At 41.9% G+C, this 26,899-nt stretch overlaps 1 protein-coding gene across 3 annotated transcripts in view; it reads left to right on the top strand.

Moving 5' to 3' along the window:
- Positions 1 to 26,899, top strand: part of COG5 (component of oligomeric golgi complex 5) — a 412,214-nt gene that overhangs the window by 274,389 nt on the left and 110,926 nt on the right. For all 3 annotated transcript variants that reach the window (XM_044280195.1, XM_044280194.1, XM_044280193.1), the window contains 3 exons: positions 19,166 to 19,247; positions 20,340 to 20,544; positions 23,784 to 23,945. In XM_044280195.1, the coding sequence (XP_044136130.1) occupies positions 19,166 to 19,247; positions 20,340 to 20,544; positions 23,784 to 23,945 (449 nt within the window). The remainder of the gene's footprint in view (positions 1 to 19,165; positions 19,248 to 20,339; positions 20,545 to 23,783; positions 23,946 to 26,899) is intronic.

Here is a 26,899-nt window from a genome sequence, read left to right as displayed (position 1 = left end):
CCTCCTCTTACAGGTTTACAGATTTAAAAGAAAGGGGTAGATCCAAGGCAATACAACACATGACTGCATTGAATCTGAGCTACTGCACCAAGCTTTAGGAATTGTATGTGGTTCTTCTAATTCAGGAGTGCACAACCTGTGGCCCTCAATACCATTCTCTGAGGCCCCCAATCATCTTGTAACAAACATGTATGTCTATGTCCTGTGGCTGCTCACAGGTATCTTTCATGTATTCTCCCATTAGGTGGAAGTACTAGAAGTGTAACTAGACATGGATGATATATACTATATGTTCAATATGCCATAAATATAGCATTTCAGATGGTAATACCCCTTTAAGTTTTATTGTTCTGTCTTCTTACACGTTCACACAGTGTGCAGTCTGACATTCAGCATAAACCATTCCTGTCTTTCAAATAAGAGGTCTGTTTTCTGTAGTCTAACTTGTTTATTGGTCAACAGGTTGTACTCTCTGTATGATGCACGTGAGTGAGGGATTGTACAAGTGTGGTAAAGCTACAAGAATACAAATAACATGTATAAGTATTAAGCATAGCATGTACTATAACACTACATTAAGGGTCCATTCACAAGTCCGCAATTTTTTTTCCAGATTTTGCGGACCCATTCATTTTCAATGGGACCGGAACAGATGCTATGGCCTGTCCGCATTTCTGGATCTGCTCTTCCAGATCCGCAATTCTATTCCCGAGAAAAAATAGAGCATGTCCTGTTCTTATCCGCAACTACGGTCAAGAAAAGGCATTTTCTATTATATTGCCGGCGATGTGCGGTCCGCGAAATGCGGAACGCGCATTGCCGGTGTCCGTGTTTTGTGGATCCTTAAATTGCGGATCTGCAAAGCACCTACGGATGTGTGAATGGACCCTTACACTGAAGCACATGGTATAATGGCTGCCTGAACATAAGATTACATGGCTAGCTAACAGTAATAACAACTCCCTGAGTAACAATTACAACTAGCTGAACAGCTCTGCAACACACAATATCGCAGAAATGAAGGTAGATCTCTCACCAGATATGCTTTACAAGGATAGTGGAGTTTGAGAAGGAGACATGCATAGGACAGCTTTGCTGATGTGTCCTGGAGACTGGCGACTTCTCTTTCCCAGGATGCTTTACACTCCCGCAATGCCTTTGTGTCCTCAAGGTGGTTTGGTGCGACGGATCTAGTCGCGTGGTCCACAGAATTATGCTGTGTAGGCACGTAGTGCTACTGTTTAGGACAAGTGGATCTCCTGATCCTTAACACTCAATTGCTGACATAGACATAATAGGGTTTAGTTGCAAATATATCCTAGGACTACCTTGCTGTCCTTGTAAAACTCGACTTCCTCGATTTCCAGTTTCATTCCTGTTGTTATAAGTTCAGCTAACTCCACTGTAAGCACAGCAGCACAGAGTTCCAGTCTGGGTATCGTGTGTTCGCGGAGTGGCGCCAGTTTGGTCCGGCTCATGAAAAACCCTATATAGTAACATAGTAACATAAGGCCGAAAAAAGACATTTGTCCATCCAGTTCGACCTGTCATCCTGCAAGTTGATCCAGAGGAAGGCAAAAAACCCCTGTGAGGTAGAAGCCAATTTTCCTCACTTAAGGGGAATAAAAATTCCTTCCCGACTCCAATCAGGCAATCAGAATAAATCCCTGGATCAACGATATCTCTCTAGTAGCTATAGCCTGTAATATTATTACGCTCCAGAAATACATCCAGGCCCCTCTTGAATTCCTTTATTGTACTCACCATCACCACCTCCTCAGGCAGAGAGTTCCATAGTCTCACTGCTCTTACCGTAAAGAATCCTCTTCTATGTTTGTGTACAAACCTTCTTTCCTCCAGACGCATAGGATGTCCCCTCTTCACAGTCACCGTCCTGGGAATAAATAGATGACGGGATAGATCTCTGTACTGACCCCTGATATATTTATACATATTAATTAGATCTCCTCTTAGTCGTCTTTTTTCTAAAGTGAATAACCCTAATTTTGATAATCTTTCAGGGTACTGTAGTTGCCCCATTCCAGTTATTACTTTAGTTGCCCTCCTCTGGACCCTCTCCAGCTCTGCTATGTCTGCTTTGTTCACTGGAGCCCAGAACTGTACACAGTACTCCATGTGTGGTCTGACTAATGATTTGTAAAGTGGTAGGACTATGTTCTCATCACGGGCATCTATGCCCCTTTTGATGCAACCCATTATCTTATTTGCCTTGGCAGCAGCTGCCTGACACTGTTTTTTGCAGCTTAGTTTGCTGTTTATTAAAATTCCTAGATCTTTTTCCATGTCTGTGTTACCGAGTGTTTTACCATTTAATAAGTACGGGTGACTTGCATTATTCCTTCCCATGTGCATAACTTTACATTTGTCAGTGTTAAACCTCATCTGCCACTTATCTGCCCAAGCCTCCAATCTATCCAGATCACTCTGTAGTAGTATACTGTCCTCTTCAGTGTTAATTACTTTACACAGTTTAGTGTCATCTGCAAAAATTGATATTTTACTATGCAAGCCTTCTACAAGATCATTAATAAATATATTGAAGAGAATAGGGCCCAATACTGACCCCTGAGGTACTCCACTAGTGACAGTGACCCAATCTGAGTATTTACCATTAATAACCACCCTCTGTTTTCTATCACTGAGCCAGTTACTTACCCACTTACAGACGTTTTCTCCCAGTCCGAGCATTCTCATTTTATATACTAACCTTATATACTAACCTTATATGGCATCGTTCTTTGACGTCAATGGTCTTTAGGTATGCTACGGCAGCAATTGCCTTGACTGAAGCATCACAGATGATATATAGTCTTTGCATCTTGACTTCAGTAGATGGCACGGAAGCATATGGTCGTGCCACATGAAGGCTGGTCGAAGCTTCGAGAGACTTCTTCCAACCTGTCCACAGCTCCTTTTTCTCAATGGGAAACGGATCCTCCCAATCAGATGTTTTGTGGTGAAGTCTCTTAACATCATTTTACCATGGATGGTAACAGGCGCTACGAATCCCAGAGGATCATATAAGCTGTTTATGGTGGACAGAACTCTACGTGTGAAGGGATTTTCTTCCTTGCTGATTTGGAAGGTGAATATGTCTGCCTTTAAATCCCAGAGCATACCGAGGCTCCGCTGCATGGGAAAGGACTCGGTACTAAGATCCAAGTCCTTTAGATTACTTGAATGGTCTTGGGGTGAGAATGCCTCCATTAACTCACGGCTGTTGGAGGTGATTTTTGTGCAACCTCAAATTAGATAGAGCGAGCATTTCTTGAGCCCTTTTCAGGAGACTGATTGCGGTCTCGTTCGTGGGTGTGGATTGCAAACATTCGTCTACATAGAAATTTTTTTCCACAAATGTTCTGACCATACTTTGCTATATCCTCTCGGGCCCAATGTCTGAGACCATAGATAGCAATGGAAGGGGAAGGACTGTTTCCGAAGATGTGCACTCTCATTCGGTACTCTACAATATCTTAATTGGGGTCGTTGTTGCGGTACCAGAAGAACCTCAAGTAGTTTCTGTGTTCTTCCTTGACGAAGAAGCAGTGTAACATCTCTTGTATGTCGGACACAAATGCTACAGAATCTCTGCGGAAGCATAGAAGTACCTCCAGAAGTCTGTTGTTGAGGTCTGGACCAGACAGGAATACATTGTTTAGCGAGACACCTGGCGCTTGAGTCAAATACTATTCGTATCTGCTCTGGTTTTTCAGGATGATACATGCCAAATATGGTTAAGTGCCAACACTCCTCGGAGTCTTGGAGCGTGGGTGCCATTTCTGCATGGTTGTTCTGAAATATTCTTTCCATGAAGGTAAAGAAATGTTCTTTCGTCTCTGGTGTCCTTTCGTCTCTGTAGACAAGTTCTTTGTTGTTTAGGTAAGCGTTGTATCTGGTGTTTAAATGGTAAAGTTGCGACCCAGCTTTTTGACTTGTCTTTTACTATTCCTTGATCCATGATATCCAAGAACAGTCTGTCTTCTATGGACATTACGACCCTGTTGTCTTCTCTTGTCCTGTGAAAGACTGTGCACCCTAAGTGATCTTGCTCACCATCGCAGGCATGGTCTTCATAGAAGGGATCTGTGAAAGGACAAGGCACAGGAGCTCTGTCTGGAAATTCTTTTATCAGGAAACTGCTCTGACGTGGCTGAAATAGGGAAGGACGTCCATTTTCAAGTGTGTTGGTGAGCATGCAGTCGACTGAGGTCGGCTTGTGTGCTCCTCCTAGGCAGACGTCTCCTATGATGACCCATCATAAGTCAAGTCTCTGGGCGTATGGAGCATTTTGGGGACCGTTAATCTGCCCTCTAGCCTTATGAACGCGTAGTATGTCTCTTCCAAGGAGTAAGATTATGAAGGCTTTTGGGTCCAGTTAAGGTATCCGGTCAGCTATGTGCCTCAGGTGTTGGTGGTATTTCACTACCTCTGGTGTAGGTATCTCTGACCGGTTGTCAGGAATGTGATTGCACTCCAGTATGGTTGGCAGGGACAAGCAGGTCTGACCATCTATGGACTCTACTTTGTACCCAATTGTCTTCGTCCCCGCCGTCTCAACGGTACCAGCACATGTCCTTAAGGAGTAGGTAAAACCAGGCCCTACGAGATTGAAGGTGTTGAGGAGGGTGCATTTAGCTAAAGACCTGTGGCTTTGATCATCTAAGATTGCATATACCTTGATCGCCTTATCTCGGTGGCCGACTGGATAAACTCTGACAAAGCAGATTTTTGAGCAGGACTTCCCTCCTGCAAGTTCTTTACAGATCTCTGTACAGTGAGAATTGACTACTGCGGTGTCAATGTAAGTGTCTATCTGCTTCCCGTCATGCTTCTCTGCTTGGGATGATACCTGAGAGGGTGGTCCAGGGTGTAAAGCAGTGTTGTGTTCTGTGCTACTGCATTCATTGTATGTCACACTGACCTTACAATTCCTGGCGAAGTGCAATGTTGTAGTGCAGCACCTGAAGCAGATGTTGTTTACTTTGAGGAATTCTTTGAAGTCCTCTAAAGACTTCGCTCTGCATTTTAGTAGAGAATGTGGTTTCTTGTGCAGGAGGCGTTGTTTGGTAAGATATTTGGGTATGTTCTCTTCTTGAGAAGACTTAAACGGCCTATAAGGAGAACCTGTGGAGGCAACATTAGTTTTGTGGACCGCCACTTGTGTTTTTTTTTTTTAGACCGGGGTAGTGGGACAAGAGTAAAGTCAAAACTGGGATCATTTCTTATCCTTGCCTATTCAGTTACAAAGTCTACAAACACCACGAAGGGGGGAAATGGTACATTATGATGGGAACCATGTGTGATCCACTTCTCCTGTAGATTATAAGGGAGTTTTTGGACAATCGGATTGACGCCTCCGGCGGTGTCCAGGAGTGTAAACTCTGGCAGATCTCCTTCTGCCTGAGCAACCTGTACCTCTATTAACAAGTCACTGAGTTCCCTGAGCTTCTGGTAACCCCTACCCACTATTCTGGGAAAATGATCAATTCTCTTACATAAAGCATTTTCTATAGCTTCTTTTGACCCATAACTCATCAAGTCTTTCCCACACTATGTTTAGGCCTTTGCCCAGATAGTTTGTTAATGTCTCTGACTCTTTTGGTGTGTTCAGCACACTGGCTTCTAAGCCACTTTACCAAGAGATCTAACTCCTCACTACAGAAAAGTCTCTTATGGCGTTCTGGAAGTCTCTTCTTGTGACTTTATGGCAGCCGCTGCAACGTTGTACGCAGGACCGCGTGTGTGATGGCTGCTCCGTATAGTCAGATCCACTATTGCTGGTGACTAGAATCTGTTTACTGTTCTGTCTTCTTACACGTTTACACAGTGTGCAGTCTGACATTAAGCATAAACCATTCCTGTCTTCCAAATAATATGTGTAAGTATTAAGCATAGTATGTACTATAACATTACATTAACACTGAAGCACATGGTAAAATGACTGCCGGTACATAAGATTGCATGGCTACCTAACAGTAATAACAACTCACTGAGTAACAATTGCAACTAGCTTAACAGCCCTGCAACACACAATATCCCAGAAATGAAGGTAGATCTCTCACCAGATATGCTTTTACAAGGATGGTGGAGTTTGAGAAGGAGACATACGTAGGACAGCTTTGCTGATGTGTCCTGGAGACTTCTCTTTCCCAGGATGCTTTGCACTCCCACAATGCAGTAGTCTTTGTAGCAGGAAAAACAAGTGTAATACAACTTAACACCTCTAGATGGTAGTATATACCCCACTAAATACCAAGACTGAGGGAGGCACGATCATTTATTTTCAGCCTTTGGAGTTGGTTCAGGCTGACAATGTGGCCCCCCAACCAGAAAAGGTTGTGCACCCCTGTTCTAATTGACTCCTAATTACTGTCCCCTACAAATCATAGATAAGATTGCGATTTTTTTGATGGTTTGAGTATACTTAACTTGTCTGCATGAATTCTATCCACCTGTTGACAGTTACTGTATCCTGTTGACATCTCCATACTAAAGGCATTTTATGGACGCTGTTGCAAACATAGAATCTGATTTAGGGTCCATTCACACGTCCACAAATGGGTCCGCATCTGTTCCGCAATATCAGGAACGGGTGCTGACGCATTCATTCTCAATGGAGCAGGAATGGATGCGGAGAGCACACTATGTGCTCTTCGCATTTCCGGAGCGTGGCCCCAAACTTGCGGGCTTTGGCCCCGAACTTCTATAGAGCATGTCCTATTTTTGTCCGCGGACAAGAATAGGCAGTTCCATAGGGGTGCCGGCTGTGTGTATTACGGATCCGCAATGCACCACGGACGTGTGAATTGACCTTTAGAATGATGTAAAGTCAATATGCAGTGTGTGCTAAAAAGTTATTTTATTATAGGATAAGTGACAACAGTTTCTGTTAAGCTGCAGAACCCTTTTAATAACTGTGCTTAAAACAACCAAACCAATTACAACAACTTTTAATCCATTCACTAATAATGAGCTTCACACTTGGAAAGCATGCAGGACAAAGATCAAAATATAATCAGATGCAGTTGTATCTCTTCAACTCTAGGGATTAAATCATAGTGCTTGCCTTACTGGGTAAATATTTGATTACACCCCCTCCCCCCCAGTTTGTAACTTTTAATATAAACTGTTATAAATGTAGTTTTTTCCATCTTACCTACAGATAGATGGATGATAGATAGATAGATTTTGGATAGATAGATAGATATGAGAGTGATAGATATTAGATAGATAGATATTAGATGGATAGATAGCTGGATGCATATGTAAGTAGGTAGGTGGATGGATAGGTAGATAGATGGATAGATGGCTATAAGATAGATAGGTAGATAGGTCTTCAGACCCTTTAATTTTTTTTCCACATTTGGTTATGTTGCGGCCTTGTGCTAAAAACAATTTTTGAAGCAGGGTTCCCCATAATTTTGCAGCACCCCATAATGAGAAAGTGAAAGCGGAATATTTGGATTTTTACTAATTTATTGAAAAGGAAAAATGAAAATAATGCATCGACACAAGTATTCAGACCATTTACTCAGTACTTAGTTGAAACCAACATTTGTTTAAATCTCATCCACTTTGCTGCCACTGTAAAATGCTGCCCCCACCATCTATTAACTCTAATTTAGTTTCCAAGGTGGTCATATCTATCATACTGGGTTCTTTGACCCCCCCCCCCCCTCCCCCCAGTATACATACTATATGTGTTATTTGATATTGGCACTACACTTACTAAACAGTGAAGCCTGGTCAGTATTGCCTTGACGTGGGTAACATTATTGTATTACTTGGTGCCTGTTCTAGAACATCCAGCATACAAGCACTGCCGATAATTAATGATAATTTAGCAGCTTTACAGCAAGGTTACAGTGGTTATCAAAGAATTAAACTGTTTGTTGCAACTAGCAGAACACTGAGGCTGGCGCTATGAGTACCTTGTAGAGGCATATTCTATCCTGATTTCATCCAGCCAACGGTTACGTAATAAAATTATAGCATTGCTTATGGCCTCCTAAGAATGATATCTAAATATTTATTTCTTAAGTGTTTTATTCAGAAAGTAGTGCCACCATTGGCTCTTCAAAACAGCAGTATATCTGATTTATCATAAAGCCAATATGAAATGGACAAGAATGAGCACTTAAAGGGGTTTCCAGGATATTCAGAAATTTGACTGCAGTACATGGTATAACAAAAAAAATCAACAACCATTATTTACCCATTAAATCCCCCTCCGCTCCAATACCGCCACTTGAGGGGTCTCTGTTGCTCCTGCATTGATGACATGCAGGATTGGACCGGGAACTTAGTGGCCCTGGCCCTAGAAGAAAAAAAATTAAAATAAAATTGGCCCCATGTTTTAGGCAAGTCCAGTTTAATAGAAGGTGGAGCAACACAAGACGTCAGAGAAGGGGCTCATTTTTTGCGGGATGAGGTGACGGTTAGATTGGTACTATTTTGGGGGGCATACGCCTTTTTGATCGCTTGATGTTGCACTTTTAATGATGTAAGGTGACAGAATGTTTTTTTATTTTTTTTTATTTTTTATTTTTACGGTGTTCATCTGAGAGGTTAGGTTATGTGATATTTTTATATTTTTATAGAGCCGGTCGATACGGACGTGGATCTATCTAATATGTCACCTTTTTTCTATTTGAATTTTTTTTACTTTATTTTGTGAAAAGGACACTTTTTTTTTTTTTATTTTTTTTTTTTACTTGAAACTTTTTTTTTTCGTAAAACTTTTTTTTTTTTTTACTTCTGTTTCCACTTAATTTTTTGTTCCACTCTGGGACTTCAACTTTTGGTGGTCTGATCTCCTTTACAATGCATCACAATACTTCTGTATTGTAATGCATTGGCTCTAAGTGTATTACACAGTTTCCTGCCTGTGAGATCTAGGGGGCTGCCTTCCCTGTCATTGGGTCCCTGTGATAGCAGCATGGGGACCCGATGGCCACCCCGTACCCAGCAGGAACCCGCACGTGGTGTGGTCAGCGCTGGCCGCGGAAGTGTAAGGGTTAGTGCGCCGGCATCAGTGACTGCTGGACCCCTGACACTGATCGAGTGGGCGCAGCTCCTGCACGCGCCCGATCAGCCCACCGTACATGTACAGCGCTGGTCCTTAAGTGACGTCCAACAGCGCCGTACATGTATGCCGCAGGTCCTTATGGGGTTAACGGTACACACTCATATTGGGTCCTTGTCACTAGTGGGGTACCACAGGGGTCAGTATTGGGCCCTATTCTCTTCAAAATATTTTTTGGATGATCTTGTAGAAGGCTTGCACAGTAAAATATCAGTTTTTGCAGATGACACTAAACTGTGTAAGGGTACTTTCACACTTGCGTTGTGAGGATCCGGCAGGCAGTTCCGTTGCTGAAACTGTCTGCCGAATCCGGAAATCCGTATGCAAACGGATATCATTTGTAGACTGATCCAGATGCGGAACCATCTGACAAATGCATTGAAATTCCGGATCCATCTCTCCGGTGTCATCCAGAAAAAAAGGTCCCGGTATTTTATTTTATTTTTTTCATTTTTAAAGGTCTGCGCATGCGCAGATCCGAAAACCAGATCCGGTTTTCCGGAACGCTTGGTACCGGATCTGACATTTTAATAGAAATTGATGCCGGATTCGGCATTCCGCCAAATGTTCCCGAATTTTGGCCGGAGAAAATGCCACATTCAGAATGCATTAGGATAAAACTGAAGAGTTTTTTTCCAGTATTGAGCCCCTGTGACCGGAACTCAATACCAGAAAAGACTTTGGTAGAGAAGTAGCAGATGAGGTTTAACACTGACAAATGTAAGGTTATGCACATGGGAAGGAATAATGCAAGTCACCCGTACATACTAAATGGTAAAACACTGGATAACACTGACATAGAAAAGGAACTAGGAATTTTGATAAACCGCAAACTAAGCTGCAAAAAGCAGTGCCAGGCAGCTGCCGCCTAGGCCAAAAAGATAATGGGTTGCATCAAAAGGGGCATAGATGCCCGTGATGAGAACATCGTCCTGCCACTTTACAAATTATAGTCCTGCTACAAATTGCTAGTCAGACCACACATGGAGTACTATGTACAGTTCTGGGCTCCTGTGAACAAATAGACATAGTAGAACTGGAGATGGTTCAGAGGAGGGCAACTAAAGTAATAACTGGAATGGGGGGACTACAGTACCCTGAAAGATTATCAAAATTAGAGTTATTCACTTTAGAAAAAAGACAACTCGGGGGAAATCTAATAACTATGTATAAATATATCAGGGGTCAGTACCGAGATCTATCCCATCATCTATTTATCGCCAGGACTGTGACGAGGGGACATCCTCTGCGTCTGGAGGAAAGAAGGTTTGTACACAAACATAGAAGAGGATTCTTTACGGTAAGAGCAGTGAGACTATGGAACTCTCTACCTGAGGAGGTGGTGATGGTGAGTACAATAAAGGAATACAAGAGGGGCCTGGATGTATTTCTGGAGTGTAATAATATTACAGGCTATAGCTACTAGAGAGGGGTCGTTGATCCAGGGAGTTATTAAAGTGAGGAAAATTGGAAAATTGTTTTTTGCCTTCCTCTGGATCAACTTGCAGGATAACAGGCTAAACTGGACAGATGTCTTTTTTTCAGCTTTATAAACTATGGTACTATGTAATGCTGCCCTCAGACCAAAAAAGGTTGTGCACCCCTGCTCTAGAGCCTTTTTAGGATACTGGTAATTCTGCATAGAGTAAGACCAACTTTCCAAGTGCTGGAGTTGATCTGCTAAAAAGTATACCCAAGAGTCTGACAGTGCCAACCTCCCCCCCCCCCCCCCATCTGCCTCATGCCACTAGATATCTCATAGACAAATCATTGCACTAGAGAAGTGCCCTGAAGAGCTCATTGACTTGATAAAAGTAACTAAGCGGTATCCAAACCCGAGAATTATGAATTAAATAAAGCAGCTGAGGCATCCAAGTAATTTTGATTAGATTGATCCTCCACACCACAGAGAGTGGTAATTTGGGCCAAAACCCACAATTTCTACTTAAATCTACTAATGAGGGGAGACAGGTTCAGTCGAAACAATGATTCCTAATTATTTACACTCAGTGACTAAATGACATTTATTTACCAGTGCAGGAATATAAGCAGAACCCTTTTACTTTCTTCTCCGAGGCATCTACAGCATGGATTAATTACTTACCCTTTTATAATTAGCTTGTCACACACATTTTTTTTTACAGCTGAGAATATACTATTTTTTACTTCTATTCCTAAGGCAAAATAATTACACATGGACTGTTTTTTCTACATTGCAGACATACATTAGTGTTTTCTGTGCTGTTGTGTGAGAATGCTACTTCACATGGTCTGGGGAAAGCTGAAAAAAGGGCATTTCGCTACTGTGAGCACCTCATCCTTCTCAAACAGAGGATAGGTCTACAGTATTTAAATCTCAGGGAAAAAAAGCGCCTTTAAAATAAATACTAATGTAATTTTAAGAATATGTACACATTTTGTCACTCAAAGCCAGAAGTGTAGCTAGATGTCACGAATACATGGGGGGGACACAGAACTAGGCCTCAAGGCTAGGGAGAGGGAAAAGGTCACCTCCTAGGAAAAAGGTCACCTCCGGGAGCTGCGCTACGTGTACCACTGGAGACGAACGGGTGGTTGGTCTGCAGAGCGCACAGAGCCCACTCAGCCTGGTGGGGACCAGGAGTCGGCAGGGTACATAGTTTACAGCAGAGGAGATAGCCAAATTCCCTCCATTCGCCCATCTGGCCTGCTTCCCCGAAGCAACGAGAAGGGAGGAGGAGCCCAGAACAGCACAACTATCTGCCTAAGCAGAGTCCTAAGGAACCAGTTCAGCAACACAGCGCAGCTACAGCCTCCTATATACTCCTAATTGTGAAAAAATCCCTGGCTGTCTGAACTTCTACACTACTCATATCAGTAAAAATGAAGAAAACAATCAGTTTCTTAAACAACAGGAGACACTTTTATTGATGCAGTAAAAACTTTCCTATCCTCATAAGAAAGAGTACAGTCTACGCATTTCGGACCTTCATAATTTCAGTCCTTAATCATGACATGGATAACACATACTAAGCAGGTGTCCTTATAAATTTACATTCCGCATAGTATGGCTCTTATGGCCCTTCGATGGATTTTGCACACATATATTGACTATACCCCAATACTACAGGAATATGTTGAAACAGTGACAGAATTTCTCCTTAAACATAATTTTTTTTATGTTTAACAATATTTTTTATTTGCAGAAATCAGGAGTTTCAATGAGAGCCAAATTCTCTCCATCTATCGCTATTATTTTTATGGCATGGTGGGAGAAATGGTTTCTTTTTTTCTGACACCAACCCCTTCTCTGAATCCATAAGATGGTATGGCCGTTACATAGACGACCTGCTATTCATTTGGTCTGGCGATGTGACGGCCTTACCGACCTTTTTTGGTTACCTCAACCAATTTCTGGATGCCATCTCTTTTGATTACCAATATGACACTGAATGTATTCATTTTTGGGATTTGTCCCTTAGGGGCGACGCTAGTATGTCCGGTATCTACATTTCTTCCTACAGGAAGAACACAGCAGGTAATACAATCTTGTTGGCAACTTCGTGTCATCCCTCACATGTTATGCGCAATATCCCTAAGGGGGAAATGATCGCACCAGACGTAATTGCACTGATGTATGCACATGTAACAGGGAGTCCAATAAAGTCAAAGGGAGATTGGAACATAGACACTATCCCCCAAAGATGCTATCTGGTCAAAGAAACTTGGCGCTGTTATTGGATAGAAAGGCTCTGATCTTTCCTGATAGCATACGAAGATCCAAACGGAACGTAAGTAGTCTGTCCGGTGACGGCACCATTATGTTTTCTACGTTTTACAGTGGGGAGTATAGGGAGGAACATATGCCATATTATCAAAAAACATCTTCCTGTTTTCAGTTTTGATAAGGAATGGTCCAAGTTCACAAAGAGCGGTATCAAATGTGTGGTGCAACGGGCGCCTACGCTGGGATATTTATTAAGCCTAAGTCTCTATATGGAGGGTCCCAGGACACAATCAACATGGTTATCCAACAAAGGCAGTTTTAAATGCATTTGTTGTGGCCATATGGAGAAGAGCAATACTTTTACATCTACGGCTAATGGAAGACCTACTTGAATTGCAATACAAAATGTGCCATATATTTACTCACATGTCAAGTTTGCTTGCTCCAATATGTGGGCTGTACAACAAATGCATTTAAAACCAGGATCAGAAAACACATTTCGGACATACCACATTCTAAAATAAAAAACGTTTCTGCTGTCAGTCTGCATTTTTCCTTGGAGCATGGAGGCTATTCCTCAGCTTTGAAGGTGCTAGGCATTGAAAGGGTTACAGCTCACTTACGGGGTGGGGACCATCGAAGAAAGCTTCTCAACAGAGGTTGCAACCTTTCTGGATGTTCCAGCTTAATACCCGCATTCCAGCAGGTCTAAAAGACGGGATTTAATCGTACAGTATAATTAGGTAAAAAATAAACATTTATTTTTTTACCACATTGCAATACATTAGTTTTTGTTTGTTTTTTGATTTTAGCAGTATGTGAATAAGCGTTTTAAATACAATGTGTGTTCTAATCCTACTAAGGAGTTAATAACCATGTGACATCTTTATCACCACGGATTGGCGTGGGAGGAGTATATTAGTAGCTGCTTAGTATGTGTTATTCATGTCATGATTAAGGACTGAAATTATGAAGGTCCGAAATGCGTAAACTGTACTCTTGCTTATGAGGATTGGAAAGTTTTGACCGCATCAATAAAAGTGTCTCCTGTTGCATTTTTACTGATTTGTTACAACAGGCGTGTCCAGGCTGGTGACCGTGCTCACAGCAGGTGCAACAGGTGAGAGCTACTCAATCTGCTATTGATTTTTTTCTACACTACTCATAATCCCCACTCATTAGAGTCAAATATAACCCCAGGGGAACACCCTTTGACTCCTACTGGCAGTGTCATATAATAGGAAAATACGCTTAATTTCAAAAGGCCTTGAGCTCAGATTTACCCACTGTCCGGCTTTTTTATCGTGACATAACAACCGCAAAAACCACAGAGCGCAGCTGAGAAACTGCAGGAATTTGCTAGACAACCACATAGGCGCTCGCTAGATTTCTGGAAGGCTAAGTACCCCAGCAATTGGGATATTCTTGCCATAGTTGGGGGCACAACTCCCTGACATGGATAGATTATATGTTGGGTAATGAAATTGTGATGTTAAATCTTCGCTCCATACCCTACTTACACTGGGGAATATCAGATCATTCGCCAATACTAGGTACCCTAATATGTAGCGCCCCATCACTCATGTATAGACTGAATATACACATTCTGGCTGAACTTCCTGGGCTCCGCGTATGGTGTTCCCTACCAACTAACCAAGTTTCTGAAAGCACATGAGTCTAATTTAGCTCTGGTAGGGGCACCTTAAAAGCATTCCTATGTGGATCTTTACACTCCAGCATAGCCTATATTAAAAAAGCCACCAAACACTCAGAGATGGAACTAGAAACTCAGTGCACTAGAGCAGCAATACATTCGACACCAGACTAATGCTAATAGGACAGCTTGGCTTCAGGCGGGCAGACAATATTTGACGTTACTTAAGGACAAAGCAGACAGGAAACGGTTCTTCATGAAACAAACCGCTTTTGAACTGGTCAATCAGCTAAGCTGCTTGCTCAGCTAATCCACAACTACTCACCCTCCTCTGCAATACTAGCAGTCAGGACCTCAACCAGACAAGACTTTCACACCCAGGCAGAAATCATTCATACTTTTATACATTTTTACTAAAACCTATATAGATCCAGAATAACAGTATCTGAAACAGACATAGCTACATACCTAGGGGACACTTCTCTCCCCAAACTTACTGCATCACAAAGCACTCAATTAGACTAACCGATATCCTTGGAGGAGGTACTGCAGGCAATCTCAGACCTCAACAACGGAAAGTCTCCAGGCCCAGATAGGCTCCCCAAGGAAGTTTCCACTTAGCTCTGGAGATGGGACACCTACCGATAAAGAACCCCTGGAATGCAGTTCATATAGGCCCAAAGCATTGCTAAATGTGGACTACAAAATCCTTACTAAAATATTAGCAACCTGCCTCAACCAGGTAATCCTTTCACTGTTCCACCAGGACCAAACTGGGTTTATGCCTGGGAAGTCCACTACCGAGAACATCAAACGGTTGCAGGTAATCACACAGGCGGGCTAATTCCTGAACGAGGATTGGGCCTTGGCCTCGTTAGATGCCGCCAAGGTATTTGATTCTATAGTTGGGCTTACTTGATCAGCTGCCTATGAGGTTTTGGATTTGGCCCTCAGTTTCTTAGATGGATTAATATCATATACTCCAGCCCGGTGAGCAGGCTATTGATCAATGGAGAACTATCTGAAAGCTTCCCTCTTCACAGAGGAACAAGACAGGGCTGCCCCTTGTCACCACTTTTATTTGCCTTGGCGGTCGAGACACTGGCCATTAAAGTAAGGAGTAGCCACAACATAACTGATGTGACCCTGGGGGAGAGAGAGGTCCGTGTAGGACTATATGCCGATGATATAAACCTATACCTGTCCTCACCTGACACTTCTCTTCGCAATGCCGGGTCTTTCATAGATGAATTTGGGGAGTACTCTGGCCTAAGAATTAATTGGGAGAAATCCGTGTATGCTGTTACACAGTTCATATTTACATTAATGTAGATGGGAATTGATATAGTTTATTCTTTGAACCATTTCCTATGGATATTTCTATGGTTAGTTATATGCTATTTTATGGTAATGCACTTGTTTTTTCCATGTTTCCTTCCCTGAGATCTATGACTCATTTCCTTTGTTTGCAATGCTCCACCCTTCTTCTGGAGTACAGCACTTCCTGTATAATGGATGCAGCTAACAGGCCACATGTAACAGGGACACATGTATTCTTCATGGTACGCTAAAGAAAGTATCATCTTTTGACAGCATAATACTGAGATCCATTCATTCTGCTGTATCCTGCTGTCTGATGTACAGAATAAAGCAACTTTGTGGATGAACACGGTGAGCTCAACTATCTGATGAGGATTGTCCGCAGTGATTATATCTGCTTATGTAGGCCAGGCATAGAGGTCTTACAAGGGATAGATTGCTATCACAACAATCGGAGTCATAATACCGTGTACATGCCTCTAGGCAGAACAGACTGGACAGGCCCCTTTGATGTGGCAAGATTGAAGGTGGTAGACATATTCAAGTACCTAGGTGTCCATATCACTAAGCGACATTCCTCTGTCCTGTTGCTCAATATTTACCCTTTAATTGAACACATAGGGAACAAGTTTCAAAGCTAGAAATCATTGCCTGTTTCTGTAACAGGACGCATTATTTTAATTAAAATTTCTATACTCCCCAAGGCTTTGTACGTCTTACAGCACTCAGAAGTGCATATACCCAAATCAGTATTAAAAGAAATGGGTTCCCTTACTAGGGTCTTGATTTGGGGCAGGTCTTGCGCTAAACTAAGCCTAGATACACTACGGCGCCCAAAATCAAAGAGCGGTATGGCGCTGCCGGATTATTTTATATAGTACCTAGTGGGCCAGCTGCGGCTCATTCATAGCTGGTATACAGCAGAGGAGTTGCCCACCTTGGAGTATTTTTTTAAACATTATCTAAACAACTGATGCCGTTACACAGGTTGGCACAAATAATCTGGAAAGAGGCCAAATCAATGTCCCAATTTGTGGATGTTGTTTCGGATATACCCCTATGGGACAATCAATCAATGCCACAGGTACAGGTGGTTATGGGGGCAGACAGATGGAAATCGACAGGGGTTTAAACTCTTGAACAGGGAGTGCTAATGACGTTCTTGACTCTCACAAAAATATGACATCCCCCGAACCCATACAAAGCAAGCGCCTGATCCCTTATACCACTACCATCTCTAAGTACCCACTTATTGGAGTCGTTAAAACCCAGATTCCCAGTGGACTACTCTCAGCAATATACTCACACTTGATACATGCGAAAGCCAGTGCCACCCCCCCCCCCCCCCCCCCCCCTCACAGTAATAGACAAGTGGAAAATACAGATACCCACAGTTACAGAGGAATCAATAGTGGATTTATTGGAATCACATTGCAAGTATGACCAGCAGTCAATAATAAAATAATTCAGCTGTACATCATTCATCAGACATATATCAGACCCGTCAGGTTATATAGAATGGGCAGATCACCATCCACGGCATGTCCATGTTGTGGGGAACTGGAGGCGGACTTCTGGCACTTGATGTGGAGATGTAGCCCAATTTCTGCCTTCTGGAGAGAGGTGGCAGTCTTTCTTTCCACTTTATTGCCAGTCCAGGTGGTATGCACTCCTGAAGATTGCCTTCTAGGAATAGTTGGGACCACTATATGACAATATTTTTGAGGGAATCGTTCATGGCACGCAATTGTATTGCTCTGAGATGGTATAGCCCCAATACATCGACATTAAGCATGTGGAAATCACAGATAAATCAGATTTTACCATATATTGTGTTGATATTTTAACACCGAAATAAACCTCAGAAATTTGACAAGATTTGGGGCCTTTGGTGTGGGTCACCCCACACTCTGTACTCAACTTCGAGAATGTGCCAAGCCCCACATCTGTTCATAGCTCTTCTGCTCAGTCTGTTTAATGGGGCCACCTGAGTGTAGTGTTTCTACTGCTATTTCTAACATTGTGATAAAATATTTGCAATAGTTAGGCTACTTTCACACTAGCGTTCGATCGGATCCGTTCTGAACGGATCCGATTGTAATAATGCAGACGGAGGCTCCGTTCAGAACGGATCCGTCTGCATTATATTAGCAAAAAAAAAGCTAAGTGTGAAAATAGCCTCGTACGGATCCGTCCAGACTTTCAATGTAAAGTAAATGGGGGACGGATCCGCCTGAAGATTGAGCCATATTGTGGCATCTTCAAACGGATCCGTCCCCATTGACTTACATTGTAAGTCTGGACGGATCCGCACGGATCCGCACGGCCAGGCGGACACCCGAACGCTGCAAGCAGCGTTCAGCTGTCCGCCTGTCCGTGCGGAGGCGAGCGGAGCGGAGGCTGAACGCCGCCAGACTGATGCAGTCTGAGCGGATCCGCTCCATTCAGACTGCATCAGGGCTGGACGGAGGCGTTCGGGTCCGCTCGTGAGCTCCTTCAAACGGAGCTCACGAGCGGACCAGCGAACGCTAGTGTGAAAGGAGCCTTAGAGAAAATGTAAGCCTGGATTCTTTACTTCTGATTGTATTCTGGTCTGTAATATGAAGTGTAAGATATCACAGCTTTTTTTCTCCAGTTAATAAGAGTAAAAAAAAAAAAAAAAAAAAAAAGGAGTAATAAAAGTTCTCCAGTCAGGGGCCTGAGTAGTTTTTACTCCAGGTGCTCGGACTGCCGGTGGTGCACGTAATTCATAAATTGGGCTAATCCTCCGGCAGTGCAGAGGAGGAATAAAGATTGCCATAAAAAGCCAGTCTTTGTAAATGACACCTGTAATGTACACCTGATAAAATCTATTATAGGGTACACGGCGGTACCAATACACCTTACATCCGGGGGTTTTGCTGGTGCTGAAACAAGAACAAGTTCTCTGTGATTGAACAAAAAGAATAACCACATAAACAGGGGATGGTAATCGTCACACACACCCCACTGCTGGGCTGTGTAGGAGGAGCACAGAGACTGACCCCTTGGCCTGCCCACTCCTCCTACGCAGCCCAGCATTGGAATGTGTGGACTGCAGGGGAAACTTCTGCGTCTGGGGCATACGCCCCACCCCCCACTCCCCCATTGCTGCATCCCTGTACAAGCTGTCTTAAGTAAAAATATCCTGTAATTTTGAATATACAACTTTTAATCAGACCTATGTGTCTCCATGGTTAAAGACTACAAACCCTGTGTGATCTGGATTATCACATAACATTATTCGTAAGAGCATACATAGACTTGAAGGGGAAATTCTGTTTTAACAATGATACAGTGGGAGTTTGGAACATTTTTAGCTGTCTTTTTAATGTCTCTATTATTTGTATGTATTTTTTAGGATGGTCAGTCCGATATTCTGTACACGTTCTGGAATTCTGTTACACAGATACTTTCATCTCATTTTGAGAAGGCAACAACCTGTAAGTAAAATTTTTTGAACATTTTTATTCCATCTAATTTTGAGAAAATATTTAGTACCCAGTTTTAAGTTTAGCTTTATTATTTTATTGATAAAATGAACATTTATCTAGTAAGTGTAATAGATTGGAATTCTTTGTAAAGTGGTATTTATTCAATAGCATGTTCACATTAGCAACTAATACTGTATTTTTAGCTCTATAAAGCGCACCTGACCATAAGACACACCAAGTTTTAGAGGAAGAAAATAAGAAAAGAAAATATATTTTTCATCAGACCTCAAATCATAGCGCCCATCTTAATCAGACCTGACCTCAGATCAGACCCCCAATTCTTATCATACCTAAGATCAGACTTGGTCTTCACCAGAACCCCAATCTTCATCAGACCTCAAATCTCAGACCTTCAGTCTAAATCAGACCTCAGATCAAACCCTCAGTTCAGACAGAAAATAAAAAAACGTATCTCTTCTGCTCCAGACGGAGCCACAACACAAATCCCATCCCTACTCCTGATTAACAATATAACCTTATATCATTGATGTGTGTACTGTATGTACTCAGTGCTAGAAAATGATGGGTTCACTAAATTGAAAGGAATGTAATTTTCCTATACAGTGGAAAAATCTGCACTTATTTTAGGCCATAATGAATGAATTTCCTACCATAGATTTCACCCACTGTGTTGTAGAGGGTGAAGTTTTCAGCAAAATTCACATGTAAAACTGCTACTCGATTTCCTATATTTTAATTTATATTACAGATTTTGACCACAGGGTTTTATTCTCACCAGTAGTAATGTGTTAAGAATAGTTTGAAGTCTGGTCATATACATAATGGAGTGATGACATGGCTTTTGGTTATATACTGTTAAGCTCCAAATGCTCTATATTAAAGGGAGTCTGTCACAAGGACATTCACTATTATACCAGGCACAATGCCCTTTAAAGCTAGCTTAACTACAGTAAATGTAATGATACCTTTTACTTGGTGATCTGATACTTCATTCTAAAGAGTTTTAATTGTACACCTTTTACCAGTACCAATCTCCCTTATTCAGTTTGAGATTGCCCACATTTCTGTTCTGTCTCATAGCTTCCACCTTCCTGAAGCAGGCTTTTGAAGGAGAATATCCTAAACTACTTAGACTGTACAATGACTTGTGGAAACGTCTCCAGCAATACAGTCAGAACTTACAAGGTTCCTTTACAAGTAGTGGCAACTCTGATTTTGTCTCAGAGTTACAGCAAATTGAAGATGACACACGAGATGTTTTCACAATGAAGAAACTAGATCAGGAGTGAGTACGCATATGCCGAGTAGAATCCATTTAAGTCTATTCATTGCTATTAAGGTCAGACCGTTCACATTAAAGTCAACTATAATGTAATAATAATTTTGTCAATGCAAGTCCAACAGCTCTTCTGTGTAATCGCTTGTTTCACATCCTTCACTCGGGTAGGCATACACATGTTTTTTTATTAGGTTTTTACATTGCTTTTGTTGGTTATCATTTCTTGAAATAGTATTCATATCCCTTGAATTTTTCCACATTGTTTCAAGTTATACCCACAAACGTATATGTATCTTATTGGTATTTTATGTGATAGACCAACCCAAAGCAGCAAGTGTGTGTGAAGTAAAAAGAAAATGATACATGGTTTTCATTATTTTTAATAGATAAAATATAAAAATGTTCTAAAAGCATGTATCATTTTCTTTTTCACTTCACAGATACTTGCAACTTTGTGTTGGTCTATCACATAAAATCCCCAAAACATACATGTAAGTTTGTTTGCGTAATGTGAAAATCTGTGGAAAAGTTCAAGGGGTATGATTATTTTTTCTAGGCACTGTATATTTATAATTCATTTTTGTTATTTCATCTCACTGGGTTCAGTGGACCTGCTGAAAGTTATCTTGTGTGTATGATCATATTTGAAGTTAGTTAGGTTGCCAAGTTCTAGTGTCAAAGCCAACTAAATTGGCGTTTCCATTAATTAATGTTTCAATTATGTGTGCTAGTAAAGAATGCAAATTTTGCATCTTTGTCACTTAAAGGGATTCTTTCACCTCCAAATTTGGTTTCAAAATAAACATACCACCATGTAGGGTTGGTTCCCCAAAAATTACCTATTGCTGTGAAAATCCTGAGAAATGCTTCATTTGAAGTTTTTATGCATAATAAGGTTTCAGTACACCTTGGATTGTCCTGCTCCATTTTGTGCATCTTCAATCCACCTAAAACACTAGCCAAGACTCTCCTTCATGTTCGATGGACAGTTCCTCAGATTTCAGAGCTGGATGATCTCTAGCAGGCTGTTCCGGCGGGTGAACAGCCTGTCGGATCCGTGCTGCTGCTAGTGCTACCGCCCCCATTAACGTGTGTGCCATGCTGCCACCGGAACTCTGGCTCACCCCCATTATAGGCAATCGGGCCGGAGCTGTAGTCCGGGGGCACGCATGCACTACCGGCAGCACAGATCCAACAGGCTGTTCACCCGCCGGAACAGCCTGCCCGAGTTCCTTGCCTTGCTGCTAGTGTGAAACTAGCCTAAGCCAGGGGCACCAAATAGAGTGGCCCCATCTGCAGTACACTGATAACTTTATTTGCATGAAAATAAAAAGAAGCATTTCTCAGAATTAGAGGATCACATTTTCACGAGAAAAGTGTGGTTATGTTTTGGGGCACCTACCCAACATTGAGGAGATTAGTGAATTGATATATAGTTTTGTTGAAAAAGATTAGTAGAGCTTGTCCTTTATTAATTTGGTAATTCTGGGCTTAGGAGTCCAGTGGGCAGTCTTATCAGTGACAGATATATCTGTATGAATGTATATACAGAGATAGCAGCCAATCACTGAGTAGAAAATCCCACCAGACTCTTAAAGGATAACTGTCACACTTAGACCCTAATTTTAATATATGTATTTACTAATAACATGATATTCCAGAATCGGTTACTATTAGACTGACTTACTCCATATTTAATAAGGTTCCGCCCTTAGCAACCAGTCTGCATAAAACTGCAATTTCACTATTCAGTTAAGATGGCCGCCCCTGCCCTCACTAGCCAGTAACAATAGCCCCCCAAAAGTGTCAGTAACCACAGCCCTCCTCCTAAAGGGTTAATCTCCTGCAGCACAAAGGGGTCCTCTTACCACATGTTGCTGTCATTTATACACTGAGCAGATGGCAGATCTCCTTTCCCTGGTCTGCGCTGCTCCAACTCTACTTCTCCAGCTCTGCTGAGTGAGGGAGCGTCTGCCAAGCGCAGGGACCAGGAGAAGTGCACACAGCCCAGGCACTGTTATCAGCTGCTTGGGAGGACCTGGCTTTAATCATTTACTTACAGTCCCTGGCTGTCTGTAATCTGACCTTGCAGGCAGCCTGCTTCTGCGTCCTCCGTCCTTCCACACATAGACAGACCATGCCTAGCAACCTGATTTTAAGCACAGGTAAAAGTAGGCAGTACAGGGAACAAAACTGTGGAATTAAGGGGTAATTGAATACACAGTTAAAAGTTGAAATAGGGCCACCAAGGAGATATTAATCACCACAATCCAATACTCAAAAAATATATATATATATGACAGTTATACTTTAAGCCAGAATGAGTAGAGGTGTAAATGAATAAATAGCAAGTTATACTGAATCTTTTCCTACAACTATGTGGATCAGTCTGCTCTTCTCCTGTTCTATAACATGCAGTGGTAAACAGCCATTATAATGTAATTTTCTTGTTATAAAGAATAATGCATAGAACTTTTTTTTTTTTCTCAGCAGATACCTACTAAATAAAATGTAAACTTCCCTTACTAGAAACCAATATAGACCTTTCTTGTACAGGGCACCTATTTGTTTAGATACCACATAATGTACCGTATTTTTCGCTTTATAAGACGCAACCGATGATAAGACACACTCCAGGTTTAAGAGGAGGAAAATAAGAAAAAAATATTTTTCATCAGACCTCATATCAGATCCTCAGATCAGACCCCCATAAATATCAGGACATAAGATCAGACCCCCATAAATATCAGAACATCAGATCAGACCCCCATAATTATCATACCTCAGATCAGCCCACATTGTCAGACCCCCATCAGACCTCAGATCAGCCCACATTGTCAGACCCCCATCAGACCTCAGATCAGCCCACATTGTCAGACCCCCATCAGACCTCAGATCAGCCCACATTGTCAGACCCCCATCAGACCTCAGATCAGCCCACATTCTCAGACCCCCATCAGACCTCAGATCAGCCCACATTGTCAGATCCCCATCAGACCTCAGATCAGCCCACATTCTCAGACCCCATCATATCTCAGATCAGCCCTCAATGTTAGACCCCATCAGACCTCAGATCAGACTCTCCGGCAGAAGTTGCGCTCCCCTGTCTTCCCAGCCTGCGCTGCTCTGTCACCTGACTACGTGCAGCATCAGGTCATAGTGCACGCAATACGTATTGACGCTGTATGCGGTCAGGACAGTGTAGATAGTTATTTGTTGAATAATTTTATCTCTTTCTTCTTTAGTCCAGAGAAAATGCTGAAAGACTCCCTGCAACCCTACGAAGCTGCCTACTTGTCTAAATCCTTGTCTAGGCTCTTTGATCCCATCAATCTGGTCTTCCCACCGGGAGGTCGAAACCCTCCTTCAGCTGATGAACTTGAGAGCATAATCAAAACTGTAGTAAGGTGTGTGGTACTGTGTATAGGGAGTATACATCGATGTTTTCTCAAGGCTGTTTGCCTGGTTAAATATGCATATTAAAATTAAGATGTCAATTTATATGCAGAATTGCTGATAATTTTTAGGATCTTTTATTATCTCTTCCATTTTCAAACTGTAATGTTTTCTTGACTGTCACAACCACTGTGCAGATAAGTTACAGCCCATGATATCATCCATGGTGTTTATTGAACATGGATCATTTTCCATCCGTTTCAGTCCATTTGTTCCAATTGTATGTAAAGTGCATTCTCAGAGTGTGTGACCTTACACCAGCATCTAATGTAGTATCTTAATCATTCCATCCAGCCATGATCATTTAGCTTGGTATGTAACTCAAAATATCCAGTTCTTTTCTTGTCAGGTTGGAGATAATGCAGATTTTTATTTTTTCCTAGTTCCATTACTATCTATTACTGTTTTGTGAATACTTGCCCAGACAGCAGTTCTAGCTGAGATATGCAGTAAACAGGGTTTTTGAAGATTCTACAGTTACATCAACATAGCTTTTTTTTTGTCCATATAAATACCCCAAATGCTCATCCACGTTGCAAATTGAAGTCTGATTTGGTCGTAAATTGACTTAGGAGATCATTCAGGAGATAGGAGATGAGAGATGGAGTCTGGATACCGAGCCATATAAATTTTTAATAATTTTTTATATTCTATATTACTTATACATTTTATTGTTTTAGAAACCATACAGGCCCCTAAAGTGCTGGCCTTCCTGATGTGCTGTTTACTGCAGTGCCTACACAATCCATACACTGCAGCTATGTATGCAGTGTTTGGATTCTGACTTCTACAATAATCTCTGCAGCGAGCGCTGTACTGGCAGGAGCGCACATCGCTGCTCCTGCCTGTGCCTTTGCCGAAAGCTCTGCTCAGAACATTGGACACTCTGCACCGATGAGCATTGCCAGGCTATAGCGTAGGGAATTGAGGACAGGAAGGAGAAGCGATCTGCTATGCAGTGCTCCTACCTGTTCTCGCTGCACTAAAGCCTGGCATAGCATATTGATGCAGGGTATCCTGCACCGATTTTCTATGGCAGAGCGTTCAGTGGTACACAGGTAGGAGCAGCTAAGTGTGAGTCAGAATCTGTGTATCTTATACATGGCTGTGGTGAATGGATTCTTCCGTGACCAGTACTTCAGGAAGGCCTTCATTTTGGAGGCCTGTTTGGCTCCTAAAACTATCATGGTATTTGTACCAGATTATAGAAATTTGTTTAAAGTGTAATAGCTACACTTTAATAAAAAATCTGAAAAAAAAATTCTGCCCAAAATACACGCAATTAAATATTTAAAAAATGATCTAAAGGTGTCCAATAGCCTTTAAGACATTACTTGGCTCCATTATGACACTTATTCTTATATGATCTCCTTTGAGCTGAAATCCTTTGTTATTGCTCCTTGGTAAGAAGACCTCAGTCTGCAGCTGATGTTCTTTCCATAGCTGTGTCCTTTTTGACCTAACGGGGCTGAGATATGTCTGCATGTATTCTCCATGTATTACTACGCTGGCACGCACTATTAGGCCATGCTGTGGCTGTATGAATTTGTGCCAAGAGAACTATTCACGATATTTATCTTGCAACTATTCTAGTAATCCATGGCTGAAAACTACTACTTACTGTACTAAATCCAAACTAGAAGGAAAGAGGGATTATGGAAAATATCCTACAGAGAAATATGAGCTAAGAACTGTAAACCTCTAATGAAATACTTCATAAATCCATGATTTTCACTGTTTAGCTCACGAATATAAAACAGAGGATTAATTCTTGATTTTACAAGGCATTGAGTGGTTTATTTTAATTTTTTCTGCATTTAACGAGGCATCATGCTAAAATGTAAACTGCTTTAGTTCAGCCGTAGAGAAACCTGACCCTACATTTCCTGTATCTGAAGCTGAGATCATAAATGCAGATGCAGCTTTCATATGTGCATTAAAGGGATTTTCCGGTTTGCATAAACATCTTTTAAAACAATGAAGGAAGCTGTAATTTTGTAATGTTTTTCTTTTACCTTTATTGCTCCAATCTGTGGTCACATGACCATGTCCATGCAGTGCATTCTTATTTCCTGTGATGTCATGGGTAGTGAAAGGGGAGTGTCTATAGTAGCTGGGTGGGAGGAGCTATAAACTAGCTGGGCGTTGTTAGGGGCAGTGCTAGAGTTGTGGCAGAGAAAGGAGAAGTGCATCATGGGTTTGGTTGGATATAAAGACAGGAAGTGCAGTATACAGGATGGAAACAAACCATGGTGAAAATGGGGAGTCCAGCTTGTAAAAAAAAAAAAAAAGCATGGGAAGATATAAATGAGGTAAGCAACTACATGAGCATAAAAAACTATAGTAATCCCAGCAAACCCATTTCAGAATTTGCCTCATACCCAATATTTGAATAAACATTTAGGGTCCATTAACACGTCTGTAGTGTATTGCAGATCCGCAATACACCCGGCCGGCATCCCTCATAGAACTGCCTATTCTTGCAGACAAGAATAGGACATGTTCTATTTTTTGCGGAGCCACAGCCCGGAAGTTCGGGGCTTAAGCGCATAAGTTGGGGGCCACGCTCCGCAACAGAATGGGTCCGCACCCGTTACCGATGTTGCAAAACGGATGCAGACCCATTTGCGGACGTGTAAATGGACCCTTATATATGAATTTGAGCTCTTTCTTTCTATCTAGATTGCCATTACCTCTAATCTTACATTAGGGGCATACATAAAAACAATGGGCCCTATAGCAAGAATCAGAATTGGGCCCCCATGTCCGGAGACGCCAGATCCGGCAGTACCGTGATTTCCGTTCTTGTGCTCCTATGACAGAGCAGAACAGCCAGTGTCACTAGCACCGATGTGAACAATGCCTAATACACCTCAGGTGCTACAGAACATCATACTGATAAGAG

Source organism: Bufo gargarizans, chromosome 2 (genome assembly GCF_014858855.1).
Source record: "Bufo gargarizans isolate SCDJY-AF-19 chromosome 2, ASM1485885v1, whole genome shotgun sequence".
Taxonomy (NCBI): Eukaryota; Metazoa; Chordata; class Amphibia; order Anura; family Bufonidae; genus Bufo; species Bufo gargarizans.
This window is presented reverse-complemented; position numbering and strand designations above follow the sequence as displayed.